The sequence below is a fragment of the Nipponia nippon genome, unplaced genomic scaffold (genome assembly GCF_047370975.1).
Source record: "Nipponia nippon isolate SJK-2023a ecotype South Korea unplaced genomic scaffold, ASM4737097v1 scaffold_8, whole genome shotgun sequence".
In the NCBI taxonomy this organism is placed as follows: Eukaryota; Metazoa; Chordata; class Aves; order Pelecaniformes; family Threskiornithidae; genus Nipponia; species Nipponia nippon.
Genome location: NW_028262402.1, coordinates 49,536,477 through 49,549,322, shown reverse-complemented (window position 1 = coordinate 49,549,322; position 12,846 = coordinate 49,536,477). Strand labels below are relative to the sequence as shown.

General features: G+C 40.7%; 2 protein-coding genes across 9 annotated transcripts in view; one reads left to right on the top strand and one right to left on the bottom strand.

Moving 5' to 3' along the window:
• FAM169A (family with sequence similarity 169 member A) overlaps positions 1–5,553 on the top strand; it is a 35,436-nt gene extending 29,883 nt beyond the window's left edge. For 7 of the 8 annotated variants that reach the window (XM_087742786.1, XM_087742788.1, XM_087742785.1 and 4 more), the window contains 2 exons: positions 228–434; positions 1,196–5,553. In XM_087742786.1, the coding sequence (XP_087598912.1) occupies positions 228–434; positions 1,196–1,741 (753 nt within the window). In that variant the 3' untranslated portion in view covers positions 1,742–5,553. The remainder of the gene's footprint in view (positions 1–227; positions 435–1,195) is intronic. The other variant, XM_087742787.1, reaches the window with a different exon arrangement.
• A 2,660-nt stretch (positions 5,554–8,213) lies between these two features.
• On the bottom strand, positions 8,214–12,837 carry NSA2 (NSA2 ribosome biogenesis factor). The gene is made up of 6 exons (XM_087742780.1): positions 12,703–12,837; positions 12,265–12,452; positions 11,030–11,180; positions 10,518–10,697; positions 9,170–9,362; positions 8,214–8,494 (listed from the first exon to the last, which is right to left on the bottom strand). Exons 1-6 carry the CDS (start codon positions 12,703–12,705, stop codon positions 8,427–8,429), a joined length of 783 nt encoding a protein of 260 aa, XP_087598906.1. The 5' UTR covers positions 12,706–12,837; the 3' UTR covers positions 8,214–8,426.
• Positions 12,838–12,846: the final 9 nt, after the last annotated feature.

Sequence of the window (12,846 nt, the reverse complement as noted above, 5' to 3'; positions counted from 1 at the left end):
AATTTAGTGCAGGTGACAGCACCAAGCTGATACGCTGGTTAAGTTAGCTACTCTGCACTAAGCTCTGCCATCTTAGTACACATTTCTAGGTACCCAAGCCATCTGCTTCTTGCATTAAGCTGCAAATTTAGATCACAGATAGACCCACTAGTGTTGGGCAACAATGGCTGGGCATAATCTTGACTTAGAAATGTATTTTTTTGTTGTTTTTTGTTTGTTTGTTTTAGGAAACTCCATCAGAACCTCTTAATGGTGAGGTAACAGAAGAAGCTGGTAAGACTTCGCTTATGGCTGAAGAGGAAACAACAAATGAAGTTTCAAGTGGTGAATCAAAACTGCAGTCTGAGAGTCAAGGAGAAGAATCCTTAACGCTGTTTGTTCCATTAATCCTTGAGTCTCCGGCAAAACCTTCAGAAGACACTGTATCAGAGAAGGTAAGAGAATTGAAGAAAACGTGAAGTAATCTTTCCTTCAGAATGTACGTATTTTGCTGTTTTTTGTTTTGTTAAGTAACAGATAGAAAGTAGACCCTACCATCACATGAAATTCTTGGGAGAAGCGATTACTAGGCCAGATGATGTAAGTCTATAAACAGAATATACTAACATTTCTGTTTTAATGTGCAGAAGTGGGGCATATATCCATGTGACACTAAAAAGAAAGATATGTTGCTCCAGTTTGCCTTGGCAGTAATGAAACATCTCTTTCTCACTATACTATTAGTTGGATATGAGTAAAAAGCCACATCCTTATTTTATGTAGTAATTCTGCCCTGATGAAGTGTAGAAGCACTTAATTACTGGTAAAATACCCTTGTAAGACACAGATTTTACCGGTTTTTGTTTATAGTGCAAAAGCAGATTGTAAAATGCTAGCAAAATGGTAATTATATATGTCTAAAATATTTTTTTTTTCCCTGGGATTAATTTCAGAATGTTTTTACTGTACCTGAATAATCCTTTGAATAATTTCAAAATAGGAGAGCAACTCTGGATATCAAATGCAGTTCGCAAAATAGTCTCATGCAAAAAGGAGGAAAGGACTGGTTTGTTGACAGTACGCGTAGTATTAAAAACTGCTGAATGCAAAAATATCCTCTGAGGTTGCTAGCTAGGGATGGTAGTTGTTCAGCCTCTTGTATCTTCAATTAATTGGCCCTTTGGTTGTTTTGGCACCTTTCCCCTCCCCCCTGCAGGTTCTAAATGCAAATGATTCAGAAATGCTGACTGAAGAAAGTACATCAGTAGAAAAGGAAGGCACTGAAGAGCAGCAAGAATCTGAAAAGACCACCACTGAAAATGCAGCTGCTTCAGCATCGAAGGAAGAGCCCTCTGACAATGGCCTGCCCAACTCTATGGTAACCGAAGCAGCAGAAGAATCGGTTTCTGAAAATCTATCGCCCAAAACAGCTTCCTCTCTGGAAGAGCAAAGTGAGGAAGCAGGGCACAATTCACAGGAGGCCCCTGTTGCCTTGAGTCAGAGCTCTTTGATAGTGGTTGAACTCGAGGGTGTTTCTTTTCAGCAGCCTTCTGGACAGGACGGACAGAAGAACCAGTTGGAAGAGCACTCAGAAGAGTCTGCTGAGCAGATGGATCAGTACACGCAGACAGCAGCGGAGCGGGCTGCTGACAGCAGCTCTGAGGAAGCAGAAATTGAGGTACCCATTGTAGATCGGAGAAACTTGCGAAGAAAGGCCAAAGGCTACAAAGGTCCACCCAAGAAAAAAGGAAAGCCAGCTTAAAAGTGAATATTGATTGTTAATTCATCTATTTATAAGAAATTTATTATTTTGTGTAAAACACTAGGGTGTAACTAAACCATATGGGACACAGGACACATGCTTAAAATTCTGGGTTGGACTTCCTCTTGGGATTCATCACCTTTCCTCAAGTTTTCTTGAATTTTTAACCACTAGACATTGAGCTTCATCAAAGTATGAAAGTAAACAGCCAGTCTCCTCCTTTTATAAAGGATAGATGCTGAATAAATACAGTTGTGCTAGCAAAGGGAACTGTTTGCATATTTGAGGTAGCAGTTGTGGAAGAAAAATGCAGCATGCAATCCTGGCCCTGTCAGGGTCCCTTAAATTCCCATAGACTTCCATGAGGCCAGACATCACTCTAGCATTTTTCTAAATAACTTTGTGTTCTCTACTGTGGATAGAAGCAGAACAACAAAAATCCTTCCTCGCTTCTTGTTCCCTCCCCATAGATCTTATGAGATGAGATTGAAAAAATGTAAGATTCTGTGATTCTAGTTCTCAAAATGCACAAGAAGGTACAACTCAGTAGATCAAAACAACATAAGCAGCATCTGTCTTTCATAAGAATCACTTGAAACAACTGAATCAGTAGAAACACAGCGCAATATCTGCCATAGCGCACTCTGATAATGAAGTTCTTTATGTGAAGATTAAGAGATGCCTACACAGTAAACTATTTGTAGCTTCTAAAGCAAGCATCTTGGTAAGCCCAAGTTTTTCCAGAGTGTACAGAGTGTAGACTCCAGTACATATATACGGAATCGTTTGAACTGCCTTCCAAACTACTTGCATGTGTTGAGTGGATACTTGATTACTTGTTACATTACAGGAAAAGGATATGACAACTTTTGATCTCGTTTTGGTGTGAATGGAAGTGGTGCTTCGTGTTTTCCAAATACTTGGCTGGTGCTGTGGGGTAACTATTAAAATGTTGTGTCTGTCAGGTGTGTGACTCCTGTGAGTGCTGGCATTTCAGGTGGTTGTGACATTCATTAGTGTGAATATTAGTGGGTGTTTCAGCAAATGCTTGTTTGCCAAACTTCTGTGGTTTTAGGAGTTAGCAGGTGATTGCTTGCAAATACTTCTGATTCCCACTTTCTTTTTCTAACTTGGGTATAAACTATGGGATGATAGCTTCCCAGTTCACAGCTTTTCTTAAAAGCAGCAGCCAAACTTTGCTGTATGCAAATAGAAATAAAAACAGGCTTTTCATGCGTGTCTCCCTTCAGAGGTTCCCCTGGCAAACAATATTACTTAATTTAGTTTGTAGCACATACAATAAGTTGCTCCTTAGTTTGATATGTGTTTATTTCAATAAATGAAGCTCCTTTTGTAATGGGTTAAAACCTCAGGAATAAGAAAGAACAATGGTTCTAGGAAAAGGAAATCGCACCACTGTTTGTCCTGCTATATGCCTTTGCTAAGATGAGTGAACTAGTCTCCCACAGTGTCTCAAAAATAGAGGTATCTAGAAATTGCTGTTCAGGACTTCTGAGTACAAGGTTCACTTAAATAATTGCAATTCTGTCTTAGCTTTTATCCCTCTGTGAAGCTAATACAAGAATCTGGTTTTGGATTTTATGCTTATACAGTTTAACTGTATTGATAAGATATTTTAAATGTAGAAGATATATTTGTACTGTTTCTTTCAGCTGATGAAGTACCATGCTCCTTTTTAATCTGTTAAGAGCAGCTTATGGGAAAAAAAAAGGGTGCAGTTTTTAAGAAAAGTGTATTATGTAAACATTAGATTTGGGGTGCGTGGGATTACTGAGTTAAATCTGGGTTTCTTGAACTATTGCACGTAGCTGTACCTTCCTATCCATGTACATACAGGTACTCCTTATGAACCCCATGACTGATAAATGTTCAAGATCTTCCATGATTGTAACCATATTCAAGTGAACCTTAAGCATTTCTAAAGCTAATGAAGCATTTTCTATAAAGCACATGAGAAAACTTCTATTATCTTCTCTATGGCTTCTTTTTTACTGCTAAGGTTTATTGCGTAAAAAAAAGAGTGGCTAGAAAACACATCTATTACTTTGCTAAGAATTTGGGATTTGTGAGGGTTGGTGGCTTAAAAAAGGATGGTTGTATACAGTATATTGTGACTCATCTTCCATTTTTAAAGCAAGCTTTACTGAAGATTAATCTGCTAAATACTTCAATTGATACAAATGTATCACTTTCAGACAGTTAAGGATTCTTTTGCTTATGAAAAGTGAGTCCCAGTAATTTCAATTATTTCTAGGTGGATTTTTGATATGTATGCTTATTGCTTGTATTCCCTGTGAGGTTGGAAAACATTATTCATGAGAAGGTAATGTCACTCATCTGGCTTTTACTTTTCATGGCTAAGTTGGAACTGATTTTGATGAATATCTTTCTTTTAAAACACTTGCATACTGAATACATAAATATTACCACAAGATTATTATATTAGGTCAGTCTTGCTTTCTGCTGAGAACAATCAGATTTCTGATCTCATTTCAGTGAGCCAGTTTTAAATACTGAACTTAAATTCACATCTTTAAGTATACTCTTGAGTAGATACCTCTGTAAATCTGGGGGACCCGAGATAGTAGCTGATGGCCAGACTGTTGTACAGAATGTGGGCAGTTGGGGTGCAATTAGCAATTCCGATAACCAGTACAGACTTGAAAACTGGACATTGTTCTAATTGTGATCGCAGCAGTACTTTGAACTAAAGGGTGCAGTTTATTTCTACAGTAAATTCTTTGGCATCAGTCATCTTACAGCAAATACGGAGTAGCAAAATCCAAATACTGACTTTAAATAATAGTTTTTATTGCTGTACTGATTGTCCCATTGGAACAGTAGTTTAATAGTCCATACCTTCTGTTATATTAATGCAAGGGAACATATCTGACAACTGTATTGACTGAAGTGTTTTGCCTTGGGAAAACCAGCGGTTTTTTTAGGCTTGGATGATTTTTTTTTTCATCTGTTAACTGTCTGTCTTATTTCCATCAAACTCTTAAAGAATTTTTAAGATCTTATTGCACCAGCAACCATTGATTAAAACATCAACTTTATACAAGTTTGTACCAAATGCTATTACAACATGGTGTGGAACTACATGTGTACAGTGAAAGCAGTATTGAGTTTTATTTAGTCTAGGAATAGAGTTTAAAGAACATTAATTTGTGACTTCAGCCTTGCACTTAAATGGTAAACGGTTTTGTATTTGAATCCAACATTTGTTCAAATGTCTCTCTTGTACTGCTTGTTAATTTTTATCAGGATTTGCTTTGCTTCTCCCACATTCTCTTTTGGTCTACTTTTATTTCATGCAGGATTCGTGTTTGCTGTTGTCATGTTTCATAGCCCTTTACATGAAAATGTATACATGTCATTTCAAAAGTGCTTTTAACTTATTTGAAATGATGTCTGACCTTGGTTTGTTTTTGGTTTTTTTGTACCATTTCATGGATATCAGTAATCAAATTGATCTTTTACAATGTCATCAACACTACTAAGTTAAACATCGCAACATATAGGTCTAAGCTTCAGCTTCTCTGCTTTAAGTGACCATTCTAAAGTTTTATTTCCAAGAGGATGCACTTCTAAATTTATTTTCACAAATGTGGTGTTAGGTGTTTTCTAAACTAGTGATACCCTGTTTATAAATCTTACGAAAGATGTGTTGCTATTCTAGAGTATTGTACTTAAGTCTTGTTACAGTGTTAGTTTTTCCTTTTCTTAGTACTGTCTTGGCTGCTTTTGAAATGTTTTGAAGTAGTAATTAAACTTATATTTTGTGATTATTTTTTTTCTTGGTTTTTAGTATTTGAGTCCTTTCTGCTATACAGAAGGCATGTATTAGTGGTTCAGTTCACTGGAACTAGCATCATTTTACAATTTGTCAGCTACCAAGGTGCTTTAAAAGCTTAAAGATTATTAATTGAGAAATCTTTTATTGAGTAAAACAATTTCCTATACTTCATTCGCTTATGCATCAGACTTTTTAATAAAAAAGCTGTAGAATAGGCTCTTCTGAATGTTACAGCATGCATTCTGCTGTTTACCAGCTATGCCAGATGATGTAAACTTAGCAGTTATTAATGTAGTTTGCTATAGACAGGCCAACTAGAAATGCTGTAACACGCTCCCTACAGTGTGGTACATTAAAATCTCTTTAAGTGCAACAATTGTGTTATTCAGCCAACAAGTCATGTTTATAGCACAAAATATAGGTAGAGGCTGGGAGGTGCAATTGTTCAGCCTGGAGAAGAGAAGACTCAGGAGGATCTTACCTTGTGTACAAATACGTGGGGGGGGATAAAGAAGATGGAGCAAGACTCTTCTCAGTGGTGCCCAGTGACAGGACAAGAGGCAGTGGGCACAAACTGGAATGCAGGAAATTCTATTTAAACATAAAACATCTTAGACCGTAAGAGTGGTCAAACACTGGATCAGGTTGCCCAGAGAGGTGGTGGAGTCTCCATCCTTGGAGATACTCAAATGGGTGGGGTCCTCGGACACCTGCTGTAGTTGACTGCTTTAAGCAAGGGGCTTGCACTACACAATCTCAAGAGGTCCCTCCCAGCCTTAGCTACTCTGTGATTCTATAATCTGCTACTCCGCCTGCTTATTGCGCATGACCACCTCTAGCCTTAAACTTTTGTTAATGCAAAAAACCCCAACGCAAACCTATTCACATTCTGACTTATGAAATATCTTAAGAGTTTTGTTTGAAAGTTTCCTTCTTACAATGTTGAGGGGTGAGAGTGCCCTCATAAACTGGAGAAAGCTTATAAGGATTTGACTTGGAATTTATGTTAAAAGCTCCTTGGCTTGAAGTGAAGTACTGTTTGAGAGTAGGAGTATAAAATGGTGAGTATGTTTATTCGTAGTGATACATTGTGTTAAGTTTGTTTACTACCAAATTCTTGACTGGAAGGTTACTGATGCAGTTGTATACAGCATTGCTGGTAGTTTAGAAGCAGCTTTTGTTTCTTGTATTTTGAGGATGCAAGCTAAATATATGTTGATCAGCTGACACTCGTGACCTTTAGTTTTTCTTCAGTGTTTCTTAAAGCCACTGAAATAGCTACAAGTAGTTGTAATATCAGGGTTGTCAGGCCATGCTCAAATTTCACATCTTAAAACCCCTACAACTTCATAAATTTAAACTTCTGAAACTGTCCTCTTGCCTGGAACTGTGGTATGACACTCTCCAGCCCTTGTTCTTTCCATTAATGCAGTCATGGAGGCAAAGGGGAGAAAGACATGAGGTAATGGGGGGATGAAAATAGCTGCCCTCCCAGTTACCTTCCCCTCCTGCATCGCTATGCTGCTCATGTGTTCTCAAGCCCATGCTTCTGTAGGGGCAAGTATGCAGTTGAGCGTTCAATTTCTGATGCCAGTCTGCAGCTAGATTCTAGCTGCATTCGTCCAGCTCTTCAGCTTTCCCAGAAACAGAATACAAGTTAGATACTCTTCTGTATCTTCAGCTATGACATTATGCCATCATGGGTGACAGCGGCTGTGTTTCCCATCACTAGGAATGTGAGCTGAATGAAGTATTTATACAGTATATCTAAGTCAGGAAACTGCTACTGTAAAAGCACTAAGAATCGTAGAATCATTAAGGTTGGAAAGGACCTCTGAGATCAATCATCAAGTCCAACTGTTAACGTAACTGCCAGGTCCACCTGTAAACCATGTCTCTAAGCACCATATCCACATGTTTTTTTGAATACTTCTAGGGACTGTGGTTGCACCACTTCACTGGGCAGTCTGTTCCAATGCCTAACCACTCTCTCTGTGAAGCAGTTTTTCCTAATATCTAATCTAAATCTCCCCTGGCACAACTTGAGCCAATTTCCTCTTGTCCTATTGCTTGTTACTTGGAGAAGAGACTGACCCTCACCTTGCTACAACCTCCTTTCAGGTAGCTGTAGAGAGCAATAAGGTCCCCCCTCAGCCTCCTTTTCCCCAGACTAAACAACCCCAGCTCCCTCAGCCACTCCAGACCCTTCACCAACTTTGTTGCCCTTCTCTGGACACGCTCCAGCACCTCAATGTCCTTCTTGTAGTGAGGGGCCCAAAACTGAACCCAGGACTCGAGGTGTGGCCTCACCAGTGCCAAGTACAGGGGCACTATCACCTCCCTGGTTCTGCTCTGCTGGCCACACTATTCCTGCTACAAGCCAGGATGCCATTGGCCTTCTTGGCCACCTGGGCACACTGCTGGCTGTTGACCAACACCCCCGGGTCCTTTTCCGCCGGGCAGCTCTCCAGCCACTCCTCCCCCAGCCTGTAGCGTTGCCTGGGGTTGTTGTGACCCAAGCGCAGGACCCAGCACTGAGCCTTGTTGAATCTCGTACCGTTGGCCCCGGCGCAACGATCCAGCCTGTCCAGGTCCCTCTGTAGGGCCTTCCTAAGAAGGCTTAGATTAAATCCATATTGCATTAGCAAAACATGAAAATTGAATCACTTTATTTGGACAGTGTTCAGCTGAGCAAACATAATAAATATAAAAATGCGAGCAGTCGTTTCTGGCATGTTTCAGTTCCTCACCAGCTTGTGGGGTCAATGTTCTTGAATGGCTGAAGGTTCCCGAGATCTTGCGAACTTGTTGAAACTGTACTGATTTTGCAGGAGCCCATGTCCAACGCTTAGTATCAAACACAACTTAAACAAGTAGAACTGCATTAATACAGCCATCATTTTCTGGATTGTTTGTTACTTGTGCATATTTCCCTAAAGAGAAAAGGGAATTAAATGTCTACAAAAGCTTGAAGTAGTTCATATAATTATTTTTTTTGTTAATGTTTGCAAGTTCAATCCACAAGTCTCTCTAAAGTATATGGAATTCCTGTTCCAAAACTGAAATTGATTTTGAAATCTCAATCTACCTTCTGCTGAGCTGCAAACTTAGGTTCTCAAAATACTTTATTCAGACTGTTTTTTTAAAATGAATCATTTAGAGTTATGGGTTGATTTAAAACAAAAAATTCATAGGTTCTGCTACTTGTCCAAGTCAACCCCGCTGTTAAAAGAAGTCAGCCTCATCCTCTGAAGATACTTCTACACAGAACTTCCACTGAAAACATTGTGCAATTGTTCATAGTTCACATCGTTAGGTCTTTATAGACTTGTAACATTGCTTAATGTGAGACGCGGGCAAGCAAGTTGAGTCTTTGTTCTGAACTTCACCTGATTGGATTTTGGAAGTGTGAATGGAAAGCCTAAGATTAAAACTTACAGCTTGCATTTTTTTAGAGTTGCCTAGTAGTTGCTTCTGCTACAGCCCAAACCTAACATTTAGCAATCAATCTATTACAACTATAGGATGTGGTCTTGACAATACATCAGGCAACGATGACTTAAAACTTTTAAAAGTAGTCCTGCAGCACAGCTAGTTTAACTACTTACCCCAGATAACTTTGCCCCCTTGCGTCACGAGACCAAGCTCACTCACGTTCACCTCAATGACGGTACCCTTGGTAATAACTCCCAGTGTTGTATACAAAGGAGAAGAAGGATTCTTTTTTACACCAAGGATAGGCAGGCAAAACGTAGCTTTAAGTTCAGGATGTGTCACATGTGCCTTCTTGAAACGTAAGCCCTGTTGCATAAGGAGTGTTCAAAAGGGTTAGTATTTGCTTTAAGCCCTCACGACTAATCTAGTTTAACCCTTTCAGCATTATGTCCACATGTTTTGAGAGACTGGGAGGAATGAAACTTAGAATACAGAATGCTATCTGCCTACTATAGCATGCCAATCTGTTTAAAAAGCTGATTAATGACAACAAAAAGCGTTGCGTGTATATTTTCAGGATGTCAATTTTAATAGTAGTACAAGAATAATACCTGCTACCTCAGATGGCTTCTGTTCCATGAAGAAATGAGGCATTTATGGTAACACATTTAACAGTGCTACTGGTTTTTAAGACTAGAAATTTTTCCTTTTTTCTTGTAAAACTGAAAAACCTTTCACATATTGTAAAATATTATAGCACTTTCTAGCTAGCAACCTGTGCTTCATAAAGGGTACTTTACCATTAAGTACCATAAACTTTTCTCTGTCAATAAAAATCTATCCAAGGCTTCTGTGCAAGATGGCCATCAAACTAGCAATGAGGTACAATCCAAATGGCAGCCTGCATAGTGATTCTGTTGATTCCTGTGAGGAAACAGGAACAGGTTTCTATAGAAAAATTACACTGCCTTAGCGAATGTAGTTTTTCCTCCTGTGCATTACCAGGCTCCTACAGCCCAGGCACTGTTCCTGCAGTCGTGTAAGAAAAGGTCAGGCTGGAGGCACAGCCTTTTCCTTGCATATGGTCACAACTGTGCTTCAAGCTTACTTAACAAGCCAAAAGGAGGGAGTTCTGGAGTCCTAGAACAGAGTTGGGTTCTGCCACTGACAGAATGACATCAGCTTGAAAAAGAAGCCTCTAACTTTAAAAGCTATGCAAAGTGCCTTTGCTAAAGACCTTCCCGTGCTAATTCGGCAGCTTGTAAGCTTTAACTTACTGGCATCATCTGAGTTACGGGAGTAAGAGCAGAGATATTTCAACATAGACTGTGACTGCAGGGGCATCTCCCCACCCTCAGGCTATTTGAAGTTTAGATTTCTGCAAGGAAACTAATAGGAATGTTCTACATCAGCAGTAACCAAGTGCACTGTCACGGAAGAAAGTTTCCCCGCCACAGGAACCCAAAGCAGTACGTCAAAAGAATTATTACTTAAACATTCTTTAAGGCTCAAGAACATTACCATTGGTCGAATGAATCGCTCGTATTTAGGAGGCTTCCTAGTAAAGCCATCGCCAACAAAACAAACTTTTGTAACCATTCTCTTCCAGGCCTTCTTCTTTCTCTTTCCTGTACGAATCACTTTTAAAACTTCTGTTTCTCCTTGTGCACGGACCTTTGGCACAGGAACCTCCCATTTCCCCTGGAAGGGGGGGAAAAAAAAGTCAATAGTCTTACATGCTGCATTGCTAAATGAAAAGGGGACAACCAAAGCATAAAATAAAATTTCCCTAAAGCGCAGTGGTAGACCATACTTTTTATACAACTCATAGCTATTTATTTTAATTAGCGTTTAAAGGTATGAAATTCAAGATATTGCATATGATTACTTTCTTCTAGATTGCTCAACTATTCAAGGTTTCAGATTTTATTTAGACTTTGCTTGTAGGCTGTAAGTCACCTGAACATCAGAAACACAAAGTGGTCATTGTCACAAGTAATTTTAAGTAGCTGAATGTTAATACAGTTACTTACAGCTTTTTCTTTTCTTTTCTGCTTGATCATGTTAGAGAGAACCTTAGCCCGGGACTGGCCCTCTCTGTCCAGCAGGTATGCTGGTACAGCTCCTTTAGGTGTTTTTTCATCATTCTTTCTCGTTGTGTTTCTCTTTTCATGCATTTTAATACTACAAGGAAAGAAAAACAGTGTTAAGAGAGAAAAAAGAAAGGCTCATTTTAGATATATCCTTTTGACATAGCTTGTGCCTGCTCAAAATTTTCTTTTAAGAGGTATTCGTAAATATAAATATGTACCTGTTTAAGGAGTAATCCTAAATAATTGTCAAGGTAAACTAGTAATTTCACTTAATGTAACAACTGACAGACTGCACAGTGCATAAAAGCTTGTCAGTTCCCATCAAGACAGGAACACAAGACATGCATCTTATTAAGGAACTTCTGAATGACTTAAAACAAGCAGCCAAACACTTTGAGAGGCAGCAGCCTTCCTCTCTGACAAAAAATAACATCCTAGTACTTTTCTGAGATTTGATGGCAATGCTTACAAATCTGAGGAACTTGTGCTTGTAAAAGGGGTTGTGTTTCGTTAATTTTGAGGCCATCTAGGGGGAAAAAAAGAGACCCACAAACTAGTTAACAAACCCAATACCTTTACAACTAGCAAAGGATAGCAGCTGTCTACACTTGGAAAACAACAAAAACAACATGGTGGATAAATATTAAGTTCATTAGCAACAAAGAATATTGTTAACAACTTTGATTTCAGTTTCTGAACACCTGAGAAAATTTTCAGAAAAACGCTTTTGTGTATCTATGCTTGATATTGTAATTTATCCTGAAAGACAAGCCTCATGTTCTGCTGAAACACTGTACGTTACTGTACTTTTTCTATTAACGCTGTTAAAAAATGTCTGCTGGCTTTTGCTACACTAATACAGCAGCGGATATAAAAGACCTAAATGAACGCCTTCGTATTTTTGTCATAATTACATTAGTCACCGCTACTGCTAATTAACACTTATCTTAAGGTACGCTTTCAGGGGCATAATTGTTAACACCCACTGAGAAGAGAGGAAATCAGAAATGTCTCCACTGTGGCAAAACCCACTTTCTCCTACAACCTGAGCGCTATTTAGAAGTACAACGTGCGACCCAAGTAATAAGCCGTTCCTTGTAACGACGTTAACGTCTCATCTCATCCTGCAAAGGTCAGGATGACTGGACGGCGTCAGAGAAGCGGCGGGTACTCACGTCTTCTTCATCTGTATCTTCTCAGCATGCCGCTGCTTGTGGTAGAGCTTGGCCTTCAGCCCGATCATCTTCTTGGCCTTCCGCGACCGCTCGTGAGCCTCGCGGCCCTCCTTCTTCCTCCTCCTCTCGTGGTAGTCCAGCCGGTACCCATACCGCTTGCGGTGCAGCTCGATGTACTCGTTCTGCGGCTGTGGGCACAGGGCAGCGCGGTGAGCGGGGACCGGCGGCCCACGACCGGGCGGCCGGGGCCGGGGCCGGCGCTGCGCCCTCGCCGGAGCCCGGCGCCGCTGGGACACGCGGCGGGGGCCCGAGCAGGCCGCGGCCCGACGGCGGCACCCTCAGTGCGGGGCGGCGGGGCCCGCTCGGCCGCCTCCACCCCTTCCCCGTCCCGTCCCCTGCCCCGTCGCCCCCCTCCCGCCCCCTCGCCCCGGCTCCCACCATGGCGGCGGCCCCGCGGCGTCTCCCCGCGCTCCGCCGAGCCCTCCGCCCGGCAGCCTGCTCCGCGGAGAAAAGGCTGGGCGGCCCGAGAAGCGGCCCCGGCTGGAAACGCTCCCCCGCGGCGCTTCGGTTCCTGCGGCCGGA

Bases quoted from the DNA above. Each gene is read 5' to 3' on its own strand.
- NSA2 (XM_087742780.1), bottom strand. The intron at 11,181-12,264 runs GTGAGTACCCGC...CTTTCCTTGTAG, and splicing joins AAGATACAGATGAAGAAGAC to TATTAAAATGCATGAAAAGA. The intron at 10,698-11,029 runs GTAAGTAACTGT...CCCCCCTTCCAG, and splicing joins AGAAAAGAAAAGAAAAAGCT to GGGAAATGGGAGGTTCCTGT.